This window comes from Fusarium vanettenii, assembly GCF_000151355.1.
Source record: "Fusarium vanettenii 77-13-4 chromosome 5 genomic scaffold NECHAsca_12_chr5_2_0, whole genome shotgun sequence".
Lineage (NCBI taxonomy): Eukaryota > Fungi > Ascomycota > Sordariomycetes > Hypocreales > Nectriaceae > Fusarium > Fusarium vanettenii.
The window spans coordinates 360,606-383,257 of NW_003315872.1; the positions used below are offsets into that span (position 1 = coordinate 360,606).

General features: G+C 52.1%; 8 protein-coding genes across 8 annotated transcripts; 4 read left to right on the plus strand and 4 right to left on the minus strand.

Moving 5' to 3' along the window:
* Window positions 1–314: 314 nt before the first annotated feature.
* NECHADRAFT_40306 (uncharacterized protein) lies at window positions 315–1,320 on the minus strand (the record flags this gene model as incomplete). The annotated part of the gene is made up of 4 exons (XM_003048083.1): window positions 315–614; window positions 732–896; window positions 948–1,151; window positions 1,276–1,320. The coding sequence occupies 4 exons, from the start codon at window positions 1,318–1,320 to the stop codon at window positions 315–317; spliced, it is 714 nt and encodes a 237-aa protein (XP_003048129.1).
* Window positions 1,321–2,606: 1,286 nt separating this feature from the next.
* Window positions 2,607–3,764, plus strand: NECHADRAFT_40086 (uncharacterized protein; the record flags this gene model as incomplete). The annotated part of the gene is made up of 1 exon (XM_003047903.1): window positions 2,607–3,764. The coding sequence occupies one exon, from the start codon at window positions 2,607–2,609 to the stop codon at window positions 3,762–3,764; it is 1,158 nt and encodes a 385-aa protein (XP_003047949.1).
* A 2,972-nt stretch (window positions 3,765–6,736) lies between these two features.
* NECHADRAFT_79963 (uncharacterized protein) lies at window positions 6,737–7,789 on the plus strand (the record flags this gene model as incomplete). Its single annotated transcript, XM_003047904.1, has 2 exons — window positions 6,737–7,127; window positions 7,179–7,789. The coding sequence occupies 2 exons, from the start codon at window positions 6,737–6,739 to the stop codon at window positions 7,787–7,789; spliced, it is 1,002 nt and encodes a 333-aa protein (XP_003047950.1).
* Window positions 7,790–8,387: 598 nt separating this feature from the next.
* On the plus strand, window positions 8,388–9,591 carry NECHADRAFT_40288 (uncharacterized protein; the record flags this gene model as incomplete). Its single annotated transcript, XM_003047905.1, has 2 exons — window positions 8,388–9,218; window positions 9,265–9,591. 2 exons carry the CDS (start codon window positions 8,388–8,390, stop codon window positions 9,589–9,591), a joined length of 1,158 nt encoding a protein of 385 aa, XP_003047951.1.
* A 683-nt stretch (window positions 9,592–10,274) lies between these two features.
* Window positions 10,275–11,460, minus strand: NECHADRAFT_40414 (uncharacterized protein; the record flags this gene model as incomplete). The annotated part of the gene is made up of 4 exons (XM_003048084.1): window positions 10,275–10,380; window positions 10,433–11,028; window positions 11,077–11,368; window positions 11,417–11,460. The coding sequence occupies 4 exons, from the start codon at window positions 11,458–11,460 to the stop codon at window positions 10,275–10,277; spliced, it is 1,038 nt and encodes a 345-aa protein (XP_003048130.1).
* A 171-nt stretch (window positions 11,461–11,631) lies between these two features.
* Window positions 11,632–12,875, minus strand: NECHADRAFT_68963 (uncharacterized protein; the record flags this gene model as incomplete). The annotated part of the gene is made up of 2 exons (XM_003048085.1): window positions 11,632–12,028; window positions 12,079–12,875. The coding sequence occupies 2 exons, from the start codon at window positions 12,873–12,875 to the stop codon at window positions 11,737–11,739; spliced, it is 1,089 nt and encodes a 362-aa protein (XP_003048131.1). The 3' UTR covers window positions 11,632–11,736.
* A 243-nt stretch (window positions 12,876–13,118) lies between these two features.
* On the minus strand, window positions 13,119–15,167 carry NECHADRAFT_68965 (uncharacterized protein; the record flags this gene model as incomplete). Its single annotated transcript, XM_003048086.1, has 2 exons — window positions 13,119–14,775; window positions 14,881–15,167. The coding sequence occupies 2 exons, from the start codon at window positions 15,165–15,167 to the stop codon at window positions 13,119–13,121; spliced, it is 1,944 nt and encodes a 647-aa protein (XP_003048132.1).
* Window positions 15,168–17,029: 1,862 nt separating this feature from the next.
* NECHADRAFT_79968 (uncharacterized protein) lies at window positions 17,030–22,608 on the plus strand (the record flags this gene model as incomplete). Its single annotated transcript, XM_003047906.1, has 2 exons — window positions 17,030–22,426; window positions 22,480–22,608. 2 exons carry the CDS (start codon window positions 17,030–17,032, stop codon window positions 22,606–22,608), a joined length of 5,526 nt encoding a protein of 1,841 aa, XP_003047952.1.
* Window positions 22,609–22,652: the final 44 nt, after the last annotated feature.

Consider the following 22,652-nt stretch of genomic DNA (forward strand, 5'->3'; position numbering starts at 1 on the left):
CTTGTTTTGGACATTCAACTTTGTTAGAGACAGGGTGTTGTAGGATATCTGGCCCCTGAAATTATTTTACAGTATTGAGAAATTTGCAGATCAACAAGAATTAGTTGCATAATGAAGCAAAATCTTTGTCTTGAGGCAGGTCTGTCATGATGTTTCTCGAGGGTGAGTTTGGCTTCACATTCCTGCCCAGACTGCCAAGTCTTGGTAGCCTTCTCCGGAGCCGCAAGGAAAAGTTCAAATTCTGGTCATCTTGCGAAACGTGAGAATGAATAGTCTATCTGTGAATTAGTTTCAACTCCTGCCTTCTATGGACATCACTCCACATCCTGTGGATCACGACCCTGCGCATTACGAGCCCTGAGTCCTGAGTTTCCAGACGCAGTACGGAAAACAGAGCTTGATGAAGGATTCTCATGAAGCGTGATGCCATTGTCTCCTTCACGAGATCCTCCGCTTGACTGGAACTCTTGCCCAACAACTCTCTTGGACTCCCTGGTGGACCACCTCTTCTTGATCCATGGGAGGAAGTTGTAGTATCCCCCCGCAGCAAAGACACCACACCAAAGAACGAACTCTGTCGCGTAGATGACGATGCCGAGGTAATCGAGTTCCGGCTGGAAGAATACAGACGCGAGGGAAAAGACATCGCCAGCTGCGTCGATGGCCATAAATAGGAACGAGATGCCGCGCACTGTTCGGTGGATCCAAATGTCCCAGTAGTGACGCAGCACGCCCGCCGCGAGAAGGGCTGCAGAGAGAGAGGCCATCAGGATCATGGGCCATTCAATGTCTTTGGACTCAGGGATGCGGAGGGCAATGATGAGGCCTGCCTGAATGCCCCCCATGACGGCTGCGATGGGCAGAACCACGAGGAGTGATCTGTAGACGCTCCATTTCTGGTTGCTGTCAGTTTCATACTCGAACAGTTGCTCGAATGATTTCCTCACTCTCTCGTAGTAGTAGCATTGAATCCAAGTGACCAGGCTCAAAAACGTCAAGATCTGGGGTTGAATGCGTAGGGCGATGTTGTACTCCTTGACGATGTTATAGACACCAAGAGGAACACCCGCCCAGGCCCAGAGCATCATCATGGATGGCTGCAGACCAGTCGCATTATGTCGACGATAATTAACGACAATCTGGGGAATCAACTAGAAGTTCGGTTCGTTAACCAATGTTTACTCTCATGTTGTCTCGTGACAAACCTGGATTGACCAGCAGACCTGCGCGACGTTAGCAACGAGTCTCAACGGCGAGGATAGGAGAATATCTTACGGCCCCTAGGGTGCCTAGGACATTGGCAGCGACAGGAACATCCATATTTGTCTTTTCAGTAATGACTGTAGCAAGGAGAAAGATCCAAGCGCAGTCGCAAGATAAAGATCACGTTCAAGGATTCGGAGCTCCGAACCGGAGAAGCGAGATGGGCAAAACGAGCGCGCCAAGAGATGTTAAGCCGTGTTAACAAAATAGGTGGTAGGCTTAACATCTAGTTCCAACGTCCGCTATCGGGGCTTATAAAGCTCGAAAATAGCATCATGTGATGGGAATAATACGGAATGAACCTAATCATAGAGTGAATCATAATCATGTAATACTGTATTGAACTGGTTGACGCGATCTTCGGTGATGGGTTTGTTCTGGGGTGCAACGCGGGTCAAGAAAAACAGACATGACGATAGAAATCAGCCTGGCTTAGCTTAGCCTTCCCTAAGATAAAATAAAATAGTAAAATAATAAATAAAAAGATATAACTTCTTGATTTAGTATAATTTTATCTTGTATATCCATGTAAAATTTGCCCCAAGTTGAACGAAGAATTTAATCCTTGCCGTTCTGGTATCTCGTTCTTTTCTTGACCTTTGTGAGTGCTTGCTTCGCAACACCAAGACATATCACGTACCTCTCCCGTTAGTACACTTTGGATGGACCCGCTGATCAAATTAGCAGGGTATTCTAGAAGGCAGAATGCTATGGGCCGTGTCTGGGCTGTGTTTAGGCATTAACTATGCCTTGCAGGGCATTCCATCCTCCCAGGTGCCGAGTTTGCCGGGCGCCATGAAGGATTTTGTGAACTCGATCAAATCACTACATGTATATGATGTGTGTATTTCTCGGCTTAGTAAATAGTAATTATTGATCCTTCTATGAGGAACTCGTACCATTCGCGTGGACTTCTGTGACGCCAATTCCTACCATGAAACCGACCTCATCCTTCCAGAACTGGCGGCAAACAGCCTTGGGCGAAATACGGCCTTGAGGAGGCGCAGTTGTTTCAACTCGATGAATCGCATTCGCGTACGGATCGACGGATCCGAAACCCTGTTCACGTCAAGGCAATGTGGAGCGACACCACGACTATAACTACACGCTCTCGCGGACACTTCTTGAGCTGAAATCTTGGCATCAGCATTGAGCAAATATGGAATTCAAGTTGATTCACCTCTCCATGATACTGAGCTTGGTCGTTTTCCCTGCGGCTATAGGCTGGTTCAGCGTTCTCTCTTGGGCTGAAACGGTGACTGCTGCCAAAGATGCATGGCGGTTCCTCTCCTGGTACAATGTGCCCTTCTATCAAGATATAACTGGTAATTAAACAAGAGGCTATGATAGGAGTTCATGTGCTAATATGCCTAGATGCTTCGTCCGAGCAGTCCAGATACTCAACCAAGGAATATGTGAATTCGATTCTCGGGAATATCAACATTCCATGCCCACGGCTCGAGTGCCCAGCACCAGATGCTAAACGGTATATTCCCATTCGGGAGCCTTCCTCTGAAAGACCAGGAATCGACTACATCTTTGCCGTACGGGTGGTGAACAACCTGGACCAGCTGCCCACACTCCTCGGCGCCGTTCTCAATGCCATGTACTACCTAGGACCATACCGTTGCGCCTTGACAGTCATTAGCAGCGGCTGGAGACCACATCTGGACGATGTGCTAGAAGAATTGCACCTTGGGCTCAACCACATAGGTGCAGTTTACAACTACACCTCGTTCGCCTACGGCCCTCGCGCTTATAAACATCGCAATCAGGCGATAGGCGCTGTACGTCATGCTAGGAAAGAGGTATCAGAAGACGCGACGATTGTCTTCCTGGACGACGTGGATATTTGTAGCGAGGATATTCTTGAGTTGATTCTCCAACGGGAGAATCTGGGAGCCGACATGACATGTGGTATGCAATGGGCTCCTAATAAATCCAACGGCATCCCCTTGTTGAAGAATGACGGAACTTGTCGAGACATGCAGGGAGAGAGATTCGGTCACGTCCCGCCTGAGAAGTGGACCGAGGGGACGGATGTGAAGGAATACTTCTGGAAATCCTCCAAAGACCAAGCTCGATTCAACGAGAAGCGACCTTTCCAGGTGTTTTCCTGCTGGGGCGGCGCAGCAGCATTCACGGCTTCTACTTTTACTCGACTCGAGCAGATATTCAGATTGCCGATAAAGGGAGCAGAGTGCACCCAGCCGGACACGAGACTATTCTGTAAAGACATGTGGTCCCACGGTCGAGGAAAGATTGCAGTAGTCCCCAGCGTCAACGTTGCCAGACGCCAGGACGACGACTTTGATGTCAAGAAGAGCATAGGGTACACTTCAGATCTGATACGGGGACAGGGCCCCAAGGGGGATCGGATCGCTTGGGCGAAGGAGCCGCCTAAGGAAGTGGTTTGTTCCAACCACAGGCGGGAGGCTTGGGATGCGGGTTTGCCTTTGGATGATCCGTGGGATTATGAGTTGCAGGAGGAGGTTTCATGATTTGAAAGGGAATGAAAGGGTTATACTGTACTTGCTAGGGTTGGGAAGGACGTTAGAGAAGAGTGGGAGCTTGTAGATGTAAATGTATGATGAACAGGTTATTTCTAGGGCGTACATGTGAAGTAGTGTCAAGCCTTGTCTGCACTCAACTCCCCCAAGACCCCTTCGACAAGATCTACATCGAAACATTTCTACCGGCTGAATTAAAGGGACCACTGCATTAGATACCCGTTAACCAGCACCATAGCTGCCGAGTCTTGACCAACCACTTCTGAAGCCGACGCGCGTCCTTGCTCCACTGCCCACGATCTTCGAATACCACGTTTGTTAGCCGACTCATTGGGCCTCCCTTGTCTCTACGCGGCATTGGTCCCTGCGGCTTAAAACTAGATCTGGGGTAAACAACTACACTCGATGAATGCTAGATTGATTGCAAGTTAGTTCCCTCGGTTCTTTTGTTTGGGGCTAGGGTTGATCGACGTTGGCGACAGGGGAACATCACGGAGGTTATTCCCGGGGATAGTGCGAGGCTTGACATGATGGGGAAGTAGCGGATCTTGTATCCATATCGATCGATTGTATTTCTAGTTGTGCTTATTGCCCTTCTGACTTGCATGTTAGGTTTGTATTGGGAGGGAGCTGAGCACGCAGGTCAAGAGACAAGACAAGACACGCAAGAGGCAGCATGTAACCCTGGGTCCTCCGACATGTATTGAAAGAGATACCTTGTGAGCATAGAATACTTTAAATCTCGTTTGTGTATTATTTTTCTGTTGCCATTGCACGTTCACAGTTACACTCAGGGATGATACACTGGTTAATGCCCTAGCACTGGCGTTTTTCTTGATCTGCGTGCCAAGTGACACGAACACTTTGACAATGTGCAGAACATCCCTGATATGATATAGTTGTCATGCCATCTAATCACTCATATGATGCTGTAGCTTCTTGTCCGCGGCGTCCGCGGTGGGCTTCCGGGATCGACGAAGACCAGGATTAAGCAGTGTCCGAAGTCGCTCTTCTCTTATTTAGACAACGAGGGTAAGAACTAGATGGAACCTATAGTGTGTAAATGGAGGGGTATATCAGACGTGTTTGTGTGACTGCGTGATCCAGCTGGGCTCTCTTTTCAGGCCTGTGTCTGGCAAGCGTACCAGTATAGAGGGTTCAGTCCGTATAGCAGATTCAAGTCCAATACAATATCTTTTATAATACAAACTGTGTCTGAAAGAAGAGCATGAATCCATCGTCAATAAGATGATGGTAATAAGATGATGGAATTGGAAATGTCCCAGCTAAACCTATCCTTCGCCTCCAAGACACCATTAAGGTATAGCCATAAACACCCCACGCCCGTTAAGCAAGGGCCCAAAAGCCAAGGCCTCGGCTGAACCGCTCTTGCACAGACATGGATACTAACGAGTTTCCTCTTGAAGATAAGCGGGCCTTCGTGGCGTGACGGCGGACGGACTGCACCCGTAGATCGGGAAGCGGTCTTGGCCATCTCCAAGGTTGTTCTTTTGCATCATTAGATGCGTTATAAAACGTTGAGGTGTGGTTCTTCTGGCTTGGCGGGAGGATCATGGCCAGGTCGGGGACATGTGGGATATGTGGGATATGCTGGCTATAACCAAGTCGCTGGGTTAATATATTGATATGTCTCTGGTCTTGAACGAATGGTACTTCTCAAGTTGGCTGACTTGGTTCGTAGAGGAGCAGTGAACAAAGGCAAGACGACAGATCTCTAACATCCAAATCGTACCCCGTAGACTGTCGACAACAAAAACATGAGAAACTACGAGGGTCCAAGATGGCAATTCGCCTAATTACCTTCTTGGACTAGACAACTCTGGTTCGTCGTAACCGAGAGCGGAACCCATACAAAAAGTTGTTCCGCGACTCCGGTCCTTAGTGCACCTATTTTGTCTACAACGGACTTTGAGCGGACTTTTGATCTGATAAGTCAAGAGCCAATGTGGCAAGTAATGACCTTGTTCCCTGCCAGAATAAGTCAAAGATCTGAGGCTCATTACAACTTGGGAAACCCGTATGCGCGGTACCATCTAGCAGCTGAACACACTACCATGACAAGGAAACCACCTGTTGGACAAAGCGCTTATCTGATCCGAGGTGTTGAATCATGCTAGTTCTCCATGCTAGAGAACAGCTCAGTACCTGAGTGAAGGAATTTCTCTCCCACCTGAAAAAAAGGACCTGCCAAGAACGGTCTACCGATTGTAAGCTCATGTGCTCGTTCCCCCGTCGGACCCCGTTTCGGGAGGTCTGGTCCGACGCCTCGGGCCCCTGGTCGCCAAGGGCGCGCTAGACTTCGGATCAGATAACTTTAACACGAGGAGTGCAGACATGGTGTAAGTGAAAGGCGGGAGGGAGATGGTAAGTTGACGGGCAGTCTAGACTGTAACTGACATGTTTGTTGCCCTTGTCAGTTGAGTCACTCATGGTAACCGTTAATCGCTCAGAGAACTCTTGTAAACGGACGGGTTGACCTGGTACCTGACCGGACTCTCGGCTTGTCTGTTCACCCACGATGTATCCATACCTGAATGTATACCTCCCTGAGCTAGCTTGCCCAGAACGACGGGCCACACCAGCTCAGTTCAACCCTGTCATCCAAGTGGCGACACCCTCAACACCTAGTTCGAGCTGAGTCTTTGCCAAGGGTCATCGGCAGACACGCCTCGGCCCACGGCGGGTACGCATGTGGTTCAACGGGGTACCTTTGCCCTACCAGCAAGGGTACCTGCGGAATTCAGCTCCGGAGATGCTGGTGGCTCGATGGCTCGATCGGACTGGGCTGGAGATGAGAGGAGGGGTTTATAACCGTCCCTTCAGCCTCTTAATCTCGAACCGTTTTTGTCCATACAAGCTTCTTTATACCCAATCTCTTTGTCGAGAATAACCACTTGGCTATCCTTTCCCATACACTTAATTCATCTTCATCAGTCGTCAAGATGGTTCTGGCTGTCGTTCCCGCGTTGATACCGGACATCCCGGAGCTCTACGACATTTACTTCAAGGCCTTTGACGATGACGAGATGGGCCGTCGCATTGTAGAGATCCTCTTCCCCCAGGGCATCACCCCCGAATTCAAAAAGGCCCACGCTGCGGGAACGCTGGCATACTGGCATACTTCCAACACGCAGTTCACCTTCAAGTGCATCGACACCGAGAACGGCGAGATTCTCGGCATGGGTCTGGCTGATCTGGTTCTGAACCCTCCTGAGAAGAGAGAGAACCCCGGTGTGCAGTGGCTTGAGGGTAAGGAGCGTGAGAGGGCTGAGAAGATTCTCAACCCTCTTTGGGAAGCTCGAGATGAGCTCATCGGTGGACAGAACCACATCTGTAAGTTGCTTGACCCTGTTCTGTCCTGACAAGACTTCTGACACTCGACAGACGTCCATGTCATCGCCGTCGATCCCAAGCACCAAGGCCGCAAGGCCGGCGCCCTCCTCTGCCAATACGGCATCGAGCAGGCCGAACGCCTCCAGATCCCCATGTACTTCGAGTCATCCCCTACGACGCTCGGCCTCTACACAAAGATGGGCTTCGTGGAGCTCGAGAAGCACATTGTGCACAAGGCGGAGGACCTGGGCACCCCCGAGGACGTGGTGGTGCCACTGTGCATCCGCATGCCCGCCGCCGCCAACGGCCTGACCTTTGAGGAGTGGCAGGCCAAGGGATACCCCAAGTTCGAGACAAAGCCTATTGATACGAGAATCCTGGCAAAGGCTGCGAGCGCTGCTGCCGGCGGTGCTGATTTAGTTGGCCTTCTTGAGAATTTGACCACGGCTTGTGGTGGAGAGAAGAACCTCATGGCTCTCGCTTCTATGGCTTCCACTATTGGTGTTGATAAGCTGCCTGGACTTCTTTCGCTCACGGGAATCTCATCTCCTGAACCTGCAGCAGCAGGAGCACCAGCTGCTGCTGCTCCTAAGGCGGAACCCGTGGTTGTCAAGCCCACAGAGACAACAGTCGAGACAACGGTCGAGGTGGCCCAGCCTTAGATTTCTTGGTAGTCAGTGCACGGATGTTGTCAGTTTTACGAAATACCCCAAGCAGAGAAAGATGAAAAAAGGAACAAGGATGTTGTATAGGTAGATGTTAGCGAGAGAGAGACAAGGGGGGTGGTGCCCGACATCGGTTCGTTACCTGAAAGAAAGGTACGTACCGAAACTTAATTTGCGTTATCAGATCATCAGATAAATTTGTCCCACATCGTGACTCTTGGCACACGCGACAAGAACCAAGCCCGTTAAGTAAGAGCTTTAAAAAAGTGTGTGAACCCTTGAAGAAATGTTCCGAGACATTAAGTCCCACGTGAAAGAAGGGTAAAAGCCGCGGAAAGCGTGTGGGCTGCTGCGGAACATTTGCGTGGGATTGATGTAGCATGACTGCGCAGTACCTTGCTGCTATACGTGTTTCCCCTTCAGCTGAAAGAGGACGCAAAGGTTACTCCGTAGCTAGACTAAACCCGAGCCGATGAATAAAATGCCTTGGGACGCAGCCAACATCTCGCCCATGTTACCCTCTCACCTCTTGCATCCTTCACCTCTTTGGAAAGAGTCCAATTGAAGCCATTCTCTCGAGAGCACGACACTCACAATGCTGGACAAGCCCGTCCTCTTCAGCAAGGTCCTAGCCTACACTTTTGCCTTTTTCTTCCGAGAATGGCGTCGCGCCCTAGGAAGAACCACAGACGGCTGGGCCTCCAAAGTCTCTAGCAAAAAGCCCTCGGACACGCGAGACCGCAACATTGTCATTGTCGGCGCCAGCTTTGCAGGATACCAAGCTGCTCGGGTTCTCTCCATGAACCTACCCCCCGGAACTTCGTTTAGAGTCGTTGTCATTGAGCCGAATTCGCATTTCCAGTTTACTTGGGTTCTTCCGAGGTTTTGTGTTGCAAAGGGTCATGAGCACAAGGCGTTTATTCCGTATCGGCAGGATCTTAAGGAGCTTCCTGAGGGTGCGCTTCATTGGGTTCAGGATCGTGTTGTTGAGGTTACAAAGACGCATGTCAAGCTTCAAGAGAGTGGTGAAGAGATTCCTTACGAGTACCTCATTGTCGCTACAGGTTCTGCTATCAAGGATGGTCTCCCTTCGCGACCCAATGCTGCTGACAAGCTTGAGGCGATGAAGAAGATGCAGGATATGCAGAATGGTATTGAGAAGGCTACCAAGATTGTTGTTGTTGGAGGTGGTGCTGCGGGTGTTGAGCTTGCGACAGATGCCAAGTCTAAGTATCCCGACAAGACCGTCATTCTGGTGCATTCGCGAGCGGCGCCTATGCATCGGTTTAGCAAGACTCTTCAGGATGCTGCGATTGAAGGTATCAACAAGCTCGGCATTGAGCTTATTCTTGAGGATCGTGTGGTTAGCGAGGAATCCGGAACAGTCACTTTGCGATCCGGCAAGGTCATTGAGTGCGATTACTATGTAAGCACCCCATATCACTCCCAATACTCACAACTCACAACTCCAGGTCAACTGCGTCGGCCAAAAGCCCGCCTCAGATATCCTCAAGACCCTCGTCCCTGGCGCCATCACCGAGTCCGGCCATATCAAGGTCAAGCCCACTCTCCAGATCGCCGACGATGCCTTCCCCAACATTTACGCCTGCGGCGACGTCGCAGACACCAAGACGACAAACCCCAACGGTCGTTCGGCAAACCGACAAGCCGACGTTGCGGCTGATAACGTCCTCCTCGCTCTACGCGGAAAGAAGCCTAGCTACACTTTCACAAACTACTGGGCTGATGGCATCATCAAGTTGACGCTGGGTATTGTAAGTATCCCATTACTCTTTTAGCGATACAGAGCTAATGCATTATCAGGACAAGTCTGTCACGTATCTCAGCGACGGAAACAAGCAGCTGCTCTGGGAGGCCGAGGAGAAGGACGAGGCCCTCATGGCCGCTGACTGCTGGCGAAAGTTTGGGGCCACGCCTTTCGAAGATGATTACATGCCCAAGGATGCAACCACCGAGGCTGCTACTCCTGAAGCTGCTACTCCCAAGGCTGCTGATAAGGAGCAAGTTTAGAAGATATACCCGTTCTGTAGATGTCGATTGTTGAGGATAATATTATACCATTTCATTCTATCGCACAAGATTGAGCATCTGAATCAACACCGCTCTGACATACAGCGTCTAGAGTGGCCATCTCGAATTGACCTGCACTGGATGACCAATATCCAACTTCTGAGAGGGCCATCATCTCACCATCCCGCACTCATGACAGCTTCAACCCCTCCAGGCACGAACCACCATCCCAACAAGGATAGTCACCCCAGAAGAAACGTATGTAGAAGAAATAAACTCAACACGGACCCGGAGTATATCGCATCAGGCTAATCGTGTACATGAAACCCTGACCCCAGAGTGTGGGGGTGGCGTGAACAGTCGATGCATGGCATGTTTTGAACTTCAGCTCGGTTAAGGCTGTCGAGATAGACGAGAGTATTGAAAAGCTGTTGTATAGACACCAGTCGGTCTATTCGACTATACGGAATACCTCTTCGATCCAGACTCTCCAGTCATGGTCCGTTTTCTCGGGCTTCCACCCCAGTTCATACGCCCTGTTGGGCACTGTCTTGTTCCTGTACTGTCATCAGCAACTTGCCATCCAAGACATGCCATGAGCCGACAAACCTCATGCAGAAACACAATTTTGTAATTTCTTGGTCACCATTCGTCGATTCCTCCCACCGTTGCGCAGCCTCTTCTACTGTGATGGATCGTGGGTCGGCAGACTTGAGTACACCCCTGGAAACACCAACCTCTCCGATGAGCTTCGCGACGTCGAACCAGTTATGGTATCCCGTTTCCGTAAAGAACAGTCCATCTTTTCCAGAGGGCACCGCCTCACCTTGCAGGATCCGCAGTATCATGACTTTGTAGAGCTCAGCGAGGTCGGTGACATGTACATGGCCCGCTCCTCCGAGCCCATCACCAATGCACTCGGGATACCCCACGCCAATGGCCTTCTTGACAAGGTCAAACAGCTGCGGCGTATGTTTGTTGAATAGACCTGTTCCTTGACCGTAAATATCGGGTGGAAGGAGGATGTGCGCTTCCACACCATGCTGCCCTGCGGCTGCGATGACCCCGAACAACGTGGTTCGTTGTGAGAACGGCGACTCTTCTTCCAGCTTCCTCAAATGATCTAGGAGATCATCTTCCTTGAACTCGGTTAAGCCGCCCTTGTTTGTGAGTTCCAGCCCTGCAAGGTTCCAAGTCCCAGATGTCTGTTGTTTGTGTCAGCTTTACAAAACTCTTAACAGACACCATCTTACATGAATGTAGTGGACCTTGCCACCGTTCTGTGTCTTTCTCTGACCCAGCCCCTCAATCAAGGCCAAAGCAGAGCCAAGATGAAACCCTGACGCAGTATGGATCACCACATCGTGCTCAGCGGCAACACGTTTCAAATGCTCAGAGTCGTCCAGGTCTCGAAAGATGGACGTCTTGATGCCCTGAGACGCAAGAACGTCTGCCTGATCCTTCTTTCGGACCAGCGCTGTGACAGACGATGGTTGAATGAGGGCACTTTCGGACTTCAAAAGCGTTGTCAGGACTGAACCTCCTCTGGGTTCATGGTCAGCCAACCATACCAATGCGATGCCGAAGCCTTACACATAGCCAGTCGCGCCGGTCACAAGTATATTGCGTTGAGCCATTGTTTCGAGGCCGTCAAACGGTCGTTGTAGAGGCAGGATGTGAGTCAACCCTCTGAGATCTCGTATTAGCTGCGAAACCCCGCACACAGTGGAATTCATTCCGCTGATGACTGGAAAACGGGATCATGATAAGGTATCGACAGTCATGTTGGGATAGGATCTGATGTGACTGCAGTCAACACGATGTATTCAGACTCAGATATTGCATTACTTTCAAGGGGAACAATCCAGTCCCTGTACCAACGCCTCCCTTCCGGACGCATCCTTTTGTTGCCTTTAGAAAGTCGTCTGCAGCTTCGGGTAGTCTTTGGCCTGCGCATGCAAGTCTGCAAAGATGGCAGTCGACTCATCTTCCGCCAGGTCCTTCATACGCTCAAAGTCATCCTCCTCGAGGTTTTTGAGCACCGTCTTCGGGTCTTCCTTGCCCTTCTCTTCGTCCTCCTTCTGTGGCTCAACTGCCTTTTTGATACCCGATGATTCCCCAATGAGTAGAATCTGCGCATTGACATAGTCCAAGTGAGCTGGCTTCGAGGGCATCCAGCGGAGAGTTCGGAAATCGTCAATGATCCTAGAAACTTGTCAGTATCAGATAATCTTTTTGGTAGATGTGTTACTCACTCCTTTGGAAAATCAGGTCCCTCAGGCAGTTGCGTATTCGCAGGTCCAGAATGCTGGGGGTTCTTGGTACTGATGATAAAGCTTCCCTCTTTCTTGAGGCCCAACTCTTTCTGCACCTCGTCCAGCTTCTCGGGGAGCGTCAAGAGATACGCCAAATGGCTATCCTGTCCCGTCGACGTGATGGCATACACGCCTTCGCCGACTGGCGTGGCAGCTGGGGTGCGACGGGTGCCAGCTGTCGTGGTATCATACTCGGACGCCGCAAGGAACTCCTTCTTGATCTCGTCGTAAGAGGCGCCCGACTTTTCAACAAACACCATGAAGCGGTCCTTGCCGCTCACAGGCAACGTCTTCTTTGGAAGGGCGAGCAATCGAGTGTTCCCTGCGTCGGCGAGGGCCCCTTCACCCAATCGAGCATCCTTTGCGATAGGACGAAGCAGGATGTGCGAACGCGCAATGTCTTGGACACTCTCGGGGTCCTCAATGTTTATGCGACCGCGCATAAAGAAGTAGATGATGCCTTTCTCGAGGATGTTGGATGGGACATTGGGTTCCTCGGCAGGCTGAACGGCGCCTTTGGCATCCCCCTCCTCCTTCTCGCCGGGTTTGGCCTGTTCTTCGCTCTTCTCTTCATGCTTCTCCTCAGACTTGTCGTCTGCGTCTTGCGACGTGACTCCTACATCTTCAAGGGTCTTTTGCTTCTTAGTCTTTGCGCGCTTTGCATCAGGCGAATCGTGCTGTATTTGATGCTTTTCCCCGGCCGATGCCTGATTCTCCCCACTGCCGTTCTCTTGCATAACCTTGGGATCGGAGTCGGCCATTTTCGATAATTGACAGAATTGGGTTGTCACAATTAAAAGAGAAGTTGCTGGAAGGTTGTTCAAGATCGGGAGGAGTTGTCTTGGACGCGTCGCGTAAGTTGTCGCACAGGTGATGTCATAGACCTTTCATCCCCAGCCGCGTCTCGTTCGTGTCTATGAGCCACACTAGCCGGATGCATATGTCATTGACCTCTCACCATCAAGCTGTGGCTGGCTAGTTCAGGGGATGCCATCTGGATTAGCCTTGACCATGCCAAGGCCACCGATATCGCGCTCCAGCAACCGCAACGCCTCTCGAGCAAAGGGGGCAGCGGCACCGCGGACTCTCAAAGCCCATCTTAACTCTTCGACTCGAGCTGCGCACCAGGCCATCTCATCGAATGAGTCTGCCGTCGCCCACAAGAGTCCTGCCATGGATCCAATCTCAGCTGCTTGATAGGCCGCGGCGCTGCCCCAGAACGCTGCCGTATGCTCTGGCCGAAGAGATCCAAGTAACTCAATTGCCGACTGTAGCTTCGCCCGGGCAGTTGATCTCAAAACTTCATAGAGCGATCCAGGTGTGTCGGGGGTCATGATCCGAACAAGAGCACGGTGTAACGCAATCTCGACAGCAGCATGCGCCAAGTGAAGAGCACCGTTGGCACAAAGCTCCCTAAGCTTTGTGCTTTGAAGTTGAAGCCGATGAGGGAGGTTCCCATGCCATTCGCGAAGACGAAAGACCAGAGGCTTTGCCCGCTCAACAGCGGCGACAACCCCCATCTGATCCAGAGTTCCTCCCGTGCGAGTAGCCGCGGCGCTGTAGAATGTCCGGATCACGTCGCTTAGGATCTGCGTCAGCTCGATATGACGCATAAACAAGTCCCAACCGACAATAATTGGTGAAGTATGGTCCCGGTTGGCCTCTGGGTCTATCGCGCCCAGCTCGGGGTAATCAGATACAGTGCAGAGACGAACGTCCCAGTCACTGTCCTGAATGAGAAAGGGTCGTCCATGAATACACGCTCCCCAGCGGTCTTGCATGTACAGAGCCCAGGCCAATCTCCGTCTAAGTCCAACCTCCCACGCAGGAATGGCCCAAGCACTGCAGTCGATATGAATGCCTAGATCCTGTGCCATGGCAACCAGCTGTGCCGTAAACATGCGGTTCGACATTGGGTGGGTGTGAGAGCCAGACTCGACAATACGACGGTTGCGTTGGAGCAGCAAAAGTCCAGCTTCAAGCGTACTGAGCTTGGGTCTGCGCATATCTTGAGCAATGGTGCGCTCAGCCAACTGCTCAAGGGCTGCAGGATCCGGGATAGATTCGATCTCACGGCCAGCAAGGGAGCTGTCATATAGCTGCCAGTCTAGAGCCACGAGATAGACGGCAGCCAGTAAAGAGGGCGCAAAGTGTCGATGGGACAGTCGATGTTTGCTGATAAAGACATCCTTATGTAGGATGGGAAAGCTGGGATGGACGATACGAAAGTAGAGGTCAACCAGCGTCCGACCAAGAGGGTGAACAGTAGCCTCGACGGCATCCAAGTCGGCAATCCGAGTCTGTTCAGACGCGGCGGATTCATCAGGATGCACAAGGAATATCGTCTTGTAGTCGAGGCGTCTAGCAAACGACGACGACGCCGGAAGAGGTGGAGGATCCTGGTTCATGAGGTTTGGGCGATGTAGGTCCAGCAAGACTGGGTCGCGATAGTCGGTAGGTCCAATATATTCAGCGTGAGTCTTCAAGTCCAGGCCAAGGGTGTTGCTGAGGATGGGAGGACGAGGAGCTTCAGGGGCCTTTTCCTCGACGCGTGCCATTTGCTGCGTCTGTCCTGTGGTAGGCCCGGATGTGCTCTCTACACTCGCCGGGGTAGAAGCAGCAGCATCGCCCTGGCGGCTTGAGCTCGGTGAAGCCCCTGGGTTTCCCGGTCCGCTGGCACTGTTGTACAGCGGTGGTGATGTCGCGTCTCCAGCATTCAACTCCTCGGTCCCATCATGAGACGCAGCCTGTCTTTCCCGTTCACGCTCCCGATTCTGGCGTCGCTGACGAGGAGTCGGGCCTCTCAGAAAGGTACAAGGTTGGTTGTGAAAGGTGCACAAGACACATCGGAACTGACCCTCCTCCTTGACGCACCGCGTCTTGCGGACACGACAAGTATCACAAGGCCTCGAGCGCGCCGAGGCCGGCGGGCCGCCGCCGTTGCTGCTGCTGTTACCGTTCCCCGCGCCGGCGGTATTCAAACCTGAACCTGGGCCTGGGCCGGACAGATCAACCGGGCCGCCCTGCATGGGCATGGCGAGAGATGAATCACGATGGATGACGGGCTGGGAAAACATGTGCTGGTTACTACCATGACCCCACCCACCCCGGTAGGAAGGCGTCTGGCTAGAGTGTCACTAGGTAGATGCACAGTGATAAGAGACTCGGGCCCATCTTCCAGCTCTACTCGCTCGTGCAGATGGATGCTAAGCGGAGCCGAGGGACGGGAACATGGAACGCGATGGGAAGGTAGAGTCGTTACGACGACTCGAGCGAACGCGGAGAATCTCCACGGGCGGACTTGACTTGTGCTTATCGACATGGTCCGGGTTGGGTCCATGGCACGATAAGGAATTTGATGGAGGAGGCAGGGAGCCCCACGGGGTCGGAAATACGGGGAAAGGATACACCGAGATGCTGTGTGAGGTCCGTCTCGAGGCTTGTTTCACAGACAAGCAAGTATTGGTGTAAGATGGGTTAGATTGCGGGTTGGACTGTTCATGTATCTTGTAAATACTCAACTCTAAGATGTCTCTGGTGATGCATGTCTAGGTACCAGGTGCAGGTCCAAAACACGCAGATCCAATGCAGGAGCGCATGTACCTCCACTCAACCCAGACACGGGGGTCAAGACAGAATGGCAAAAGCAAGCACGTCTAACTCCTCTCAAATATCATCAGTTGTCGCGTAAAGAATAGACGTTAAACACAATAAAATGATATAAAAATACTAAATCATAGTATAATACTTCCATCGCTACACGAGGGAGCACAAGTCAATACCTGGACCGACGTCTTATTTTGTACAAACGCCATTACGTATAAAATCAACCAATAACTTTTCGTCTCTATATCTCATCCCCTTCGGCTATCTCCTCTCAAACCTGATACTTATACACCTCAAAAAGCCAAGCGATAACAGAGCCTCCTACTCCTCCTTCCCATTCTTTCCAATTGACTAACGAGATCGACTCGCCGCCGGCGAAATAAACTGACAAGTTACGATCTGAAATGCTGCAGAGTGGCCGCCGGCGAGCGTTGTGATTGGTTGCGGGGATTTTGAGGCTTCGGTTGTCATTTCCGGGGGTCACTAACATTAGCGACCTTGGCCTGGAGACTGAGAGTGAAGTCTATCGGAGAATATTTGGGTTGACAAGTGAGTTGACTATTCGTTCGAAAGTTGATCCACAGCGAAAGCTGCAATTCAGTTGTTCAAGTGCTCATTGGTATTCTCATAGTTGTTGATCTTCGAGACTGTTAAACTACTCTGTGTCGCTCCCGCTAAGCTCCAAACGCCACGGCCGCTCACGGAGACAACCCGGCCGAAAAGGGGAATTCCAACACCACGAGTAAAAGATTTGACGATAGCGTACTTCACTCTCACCAGCTCTTCCTACTTTCTGATCGTACTCTGCATACAGCCCTCCGTGTCACAAGCAAATACACAAGCAGAAAACCCATTCTCGGCGCTCGCTCAGCCCCCCGCGCTCCTCTACTGATTCGGCCGAGTCCTCTGGCCGCCGGCCCCCGGGCTTCACAACACTGTCCAACGAGACAGTGTACCTTTTGATTCTTCCCCGGATGCTCTATCAGTGCTCATCATGAAATCACTCGGCTTCTTGGTTATCGAGGCTATGCAAGTTTATGAATCACGAAAGTTTGAACCAGTCGAGACCATCCCCCAGTGCTACCTCCAGGCTCACCCTACTTAACTACCTTCGAGGCCCAGGAAAGATATATAACCATCATAGAAGAACAGGCAGATACTTGACTTGCTTCTGTCTCAGACTTTCTGTGTACTCATTTGCTTAGCATTTACCTCGATTACCAAGAACGGGGCCTGGCCTACCTCCTTATCCTACCCTTGCACTATAACGTATCACTCCTTCAACATGAACGGATCTACTAACGGTATCATGGATGGTACCAATGGTACCGCCAATGGTATCAAAACCGAAAAGCCTCTTACAGTTGCTGATTGGAAGGCCGCCCAACTTGCTGGGGATGGCCTCAACCGTCTCTGCTCTCTCGTTGAAGCCGAGAAAGCCGCCAACCCCAAAACCAAAGCATGGATATCCCTCGCAACACCTCAACAACTCGAAGATCAATGGACCAATCTTCAAAAACTCGACAATGCCACATCCCTACCTCTATATGGTGTCCCCTTTGCCGCCAAAGATAACATCGACGCCAAGGGCTTCATCACCACCGCCGCATGTCCATCCTTCAACTCAGACCCAGCTACTGCAGATTCAGCTGTTGTGGCTAGACTCAAGGCTGCCGGAGCTATCATTGTCGGCAAGACAAACTTGGACCAGTTTGCGACTGGTCTTGTAGGCACCAGGTCTCCCTATGGTGCCGTGCCAAACTCATTCGACCCTGGCAGAGTCAGTGGCGGCTCCAGCTCTGGTAGTGCCGTCGTCGTTGCTCGTGGTGTCGTACCATTTTCTCTCGGTACAGATACTGCTGGCTCTGGTCGTGTCCCAGCTGGTCTCAACAATATCATCGGCTTGAAACCTACCCGTGGCGCTCTTAGTGTACGCGGCGTAATTCCCGCCTGCAAGACCCTCGACTGCGTCTCCATCTTTACTCTCAACGTTTCTGACGCCGAGACTGTCCTTTCTGCGGCTGAAGGCTATGACTTGGAAGACTCCTACTCTCGCCCTCGACCAGATGCCAAGCATGCATACGCCCTTGATGGATTCGGTTCTGCAAGCAATGCAACAAGGCCCTCGCTAGCCGTATGCGCAGAGCCAGATTGGTTCGGCCGCGATGATCACCATCCTCCATATGAGAAAGCATTGGCAAGAGCCAAGTCTCTAGGCTGGGACATAGTCCCCGTGGACTTTACCATTCTCTTCAAACTCGCCAAGCTCCTTTACTATGGCCCATGGGTCGCAGAACGATACGAAGCAATCCGAGAGTTCATCGAGGCATCACCAGTCGAAGCCATGGATCCCGTCGTGCGAAAGATTATCATCAGAGCTCAAACGCTCTCAGCAGCAGACGTCTTTGCGGGTGAATACCTTCGTCAAGATCTTACCCGTCAGATTGAAGTGGCCTTTTCCCAATTCGACGGTCTTCTTGTTCCTACATCCCCTACGTTTCCCACAATGGAGCAGATCCAGAAGAACCCTATTGAGGAGAATTCGCTGCTTGGCACGTATACAAACTTTGTCAACTTTCTAGACTGGTCAGCGCTTTCTATCCCCGCGGGCTTCAGACCGGATGGGTTGCCTTTTGGTATCACTCTCATCTCTAATCGTTGGCAAGAACCGCTTCTTCTCTCGTGGGCGCGTGACTGGTTCGGACAAGAGGCTAGGTCTTTGGGATCAACGGGTGTAGAGGTCTCTGAACCGACCGTGAATCACTGTCTGGTTTCCAATTATATCCCAGTTGCCGTCGTTGGTGCACATCTCACGGGGTTCCCTCTCAACAAAGACCTTACATCTCGAGGCGCCAAGCTCTTGAAGACCACAACGACATCACCTTGTTACCGCCTCTTTGCCTTGAACTCAGCCTCCGGTCCAAAGAAACCAGGCCTGAAACGAGTCGCGGCAGGCGAGGAAGGATCACAGATTGAACTCGAGGTCTGGGATCTCCCCAAGTCCTCTCTCGCCAGCTTCATGGATACTATTCCTCCTCCTCTCGGTATCGGCTCCGTCGAGCTAGAAGATGGATCTTGGGTTCGTGGGTTCGTGTGCGAGCCGGTCGGTTTGGAGGATGCTGTCGACATTACGAGCCATGGTGGCTGGAGAGCCTACAACAACCATCTCCAAGAGAATGCCGAGCCAAAGACGAACGGTGTTCACCGGAGCGGAATTTCAAAGGTTCTTGTGGCTAATCGAGGCGAGATCGCGGTCCGAATCATCGAGACGCTTCACAAGATGGGACTTGAAGCTGTCGCCATCTACTCCAACACGGACGCAGAGGCTACGCACGTTAGCAAAGCTGACGTTGCTCTGAAGCTCAAGGGAACTTCTGTCTCCGAAACGTACCTCAACATTCCTCAGATCTTGGAACTCGCCAAGTCATCTTCAGCAGATGCCGTCATCCCTGGCTACGGATTCCTAGCAGAGAACGCCGAGTTCGCAACCGCCGTTGAAGAAGCAGGCATGATCTGGGTTGGTCCAACTCCCCAGCAAATGTCAGATCTCGGCCTGAAGCATCGTGCTCGTGCTATCGCCGCCGATGCTGGTGTTCCAAATGTTCCCGGCTGCGACAGCCTTCTTACGTCTTTGGAGGAAGCCCTGGAGGAAGGTCAAAAGATTGGTTTCCCCCTCATGCTGAAGAGCACGGCAGGTGGTGGTGGAATCGGATTGAGCCACTGCAAAGACGTCGAGAGTCTCGCCACGACTTTCGAAAGCGTTCGACGACAGGCGACGGCGAACTTCGGCAACGGGGGTGTGTTCCTGGAGAGATTTGTTCAGCGAGCGCGTCACGTCGAAGTTCAGATCCTGGGAGACGGTACTGGCAAGGTCATTGCAGCTGGAGAACGAGATTGCTCTCTGCAACGTCGTCATCAAAAGGTCGTCGAGGAGAGCCCTGCCATCATGGTTCCAGTCGAAGTTCGAGAAAAGATGAAGGCGGCTGCTGCCAGTCTCGCTTCGTCGGTCAAGTATCGAAATGTCGGTACTGTCGAGTTCATCTACGACATCGATACGGAGGAGTTCTTCTTTCTCGAGGTCAACACTCGTTTGCAGGTTGAGCATCCTGTTACCGAGTCAGTCACGGGTCTCGATCTAGTTGAGTGCATGCTCAACATTGCGGATGGGAAGACCGCTCAGCTATTCGAAACCACGCCTGAGGTCTCTGGTGCTTCCATCGAGGTTCGACTCTACGCCGAGAGCCCCCTTCAAAATTTCCGACCTTGCGCTGGTCGTATCACCAAGCTCGAGTTTCCCTCTAGTCTCCGAGTCGACACTTGGGTCAAGGTCGGCACCGAAGTCACGACCTCCTACGATCCTCTCATAGCCAAGCTCATATCGTCTGGAGCTGATCGCAAGGAGGCTCTGAAGAACCTGGCCGATGGTCTCGCGGCAACATGCATCGAAGGCGTTCAAACCAACCTGGAGTATCTACGCCAAATCGTTGCGTCGTCCATGTTCGAATCTTGCGATTACACGACAAAGTCTCTGGATTCCTTTCAGTTCGTGGCCTCCTCTTTGGAGGTACTCGAGCCGGGCGCTCTGACCACAGTCCAAGATTATCCCGGCCGTACCGGCTATTGGAGCATCGGTGTTCCTCCCGGTGGTCCCATGGATTCGTATTCTTTTCGTCTGGCAAATCGGCTCGTTGGTAACTCTTCAGATGCTGCCGGAGTAGAGTGTACTCTTCAAGGGCCCTCCCTCAAATTCCACTGCGATGCCGTCGTCGCAGTCACAGGAGGCGTCGTGCCAGTCACCATCGACGACGAACCGGTCCCTCAAAACCAGGCTGTCGCCATTCGAGCTGGTCAAGTCTTGACTATCGGGCTTGTCGAGCATGGACAACGCATGTATCTCGCCGTTCAAGGTGGTATTCAGGTCCCTGTCGTTATGGGGAGTCGAGCGACTTTCGAACTGGGTAAACTCGGTGGATTTTCTGGTCGAAAGCTTCAGCAGCGTGATATCTTGGCTATCGAGCCTCGTCCGTCAGAGGGAAACCTCAATGGGCTTCTTCGACTTGCCTCTCCCGTGCCTATTCCGCGTCATCCAAAGGCTCGCTGGACTATCAAAGTGGTTCCTGGTCCTCATAGCGCGCCCGAGTACTTTACCCCTGAAAGCATCAAGTCCTTGTACCTCAGCGAGTGGAAGGTCCACCACAACAGCAACAGACTCGGGGTCAGACTCACAGGTCCCCAGCCTGAATGGGCACGCGAGACCGGCGGAGAAGCTGGTCTACACCCTTCCAACATCCACGACGCCCCGTATTCTGTCGGCAGCGTCAGCTTCACGGGTGACGAGGCGGTAGTCTTGGCCTGCGATGGTCCGAGTCTCGGTGGATTCGTCGTGCTTTGCGTCGTTGCTTCGGCCGAGATGTGGAAGATGGGACAGGTTCGACCTGGTGATACGATTCGCTTCGATCCTATTACCGTGGAGGTTGCACTCGAGTTAGAGAAGCAGCTTGAACATGTCATTGAGAACCTCTCACCTCTTCCAAGCGAGGAGCAAGAGGCCACAGACGAAGCATCTCTGATCAAGGAGCTAGCCAGCATCCCTACTGTGGTTGGCACCATTGAGCAGGGTGGTCAGAAGATCGTCGTCCGTCCAGCTGGCGACAGAGCGTTCATGCTCGAGTTTGGCGAGGCCGTTGCTTTCGATTTGCGACAAAGCTTTGGCATCTTTGCCTTTTGTCAACAGCACGAAAAGGAGCCCATTCCTGGTGTCGAAGAGCTCACGCCAGGAGTATTCAGCCTTCACATCACTTACGCGAACGGTATTCCCCAAAGCACCATGATGGCTCGCCTGGTAGAGCACGTTGGCTCGTACTCTGTTCCAGTTCAGGTCCCTTCGAGGACAGTTCATCTCCCTATCGCTTTCGACGATAGCGTTAGTCGAGCGGCAGTCGAACGTTATGCAGCAACGATTCGAGGAGAAGCCCCCTGGCTTCCCAGCAACGTCAAGTTCCTGGAGAAGCTGAACGGTATCGACAACATCGACAAGACGGTCTGCGCTGCTGAATTCCTCGTTCTCGGACTCGGCGACGTCTTCATGGGCTCGCCTTGTGGTATTCCCCTGGATCCTCGCCATCGTCTTTTCGGTACCAAGTACAATCCTTCTCGGTCGTTTACGCCTCGTGGCGCTGTCGGCATCGGTGGGCAGTACATGTGTATCTACGCGACGGATTCTCCTGGAGGGTATCAGCTCGTGGGTCGGACAGTCGACATTTGGGACTCTGGCCTCGTAGCCGACATCGAGAAGCAAGGTTCCAAGCCCTGGCTGTTCCGTCAGTTCGATCGAATCTCTTTCTACTCCATCAGCGAGACGGACCTTGACAGCCAGTCAAAGGACAAGCTCATCCGGGTTACCGATGGTGTGCTGGACCTGGCCGAATACGAAGCGTGGCTGGAGGAGAACAAAGAAGACGTGGCCGCCACAGCCGCACGCCAAGAGGAAGCCATCGCGAACGCTCCTTTCATCGAAGAACTAGTCCGACCGTACCAACCCAGCCCCAGCACGAACAGCCACGCGAATGGCATCCTAGGCGATCTCAGCGTCGAGGGTGAGCGCGTCAAGGCTATGCTGCCAGGTCGGTGCTACAAGGTAGTAGTCAAAAAGGGAGATGCTGTAGAAAAGGGCGACGTGCTGGTGAGTAACTCTTTGCAGACTGTGAATGGATCTTGCTGACCTTTTGGCAAAAGCTGTGCGTCGAATCGAGCAAGATGGAGGTGGAAATTCGTAGTCCGGTGGGAGGGAAGTGTTCGACTGTGCTTGTCGAGATGGGAGACTTGGTTGATGTGAATGACGATCTGGTCATCATCGAGACATGATGTGATGCCGTACTTCGAGAGAGATTTGGTGGGCGAGGTAGTCG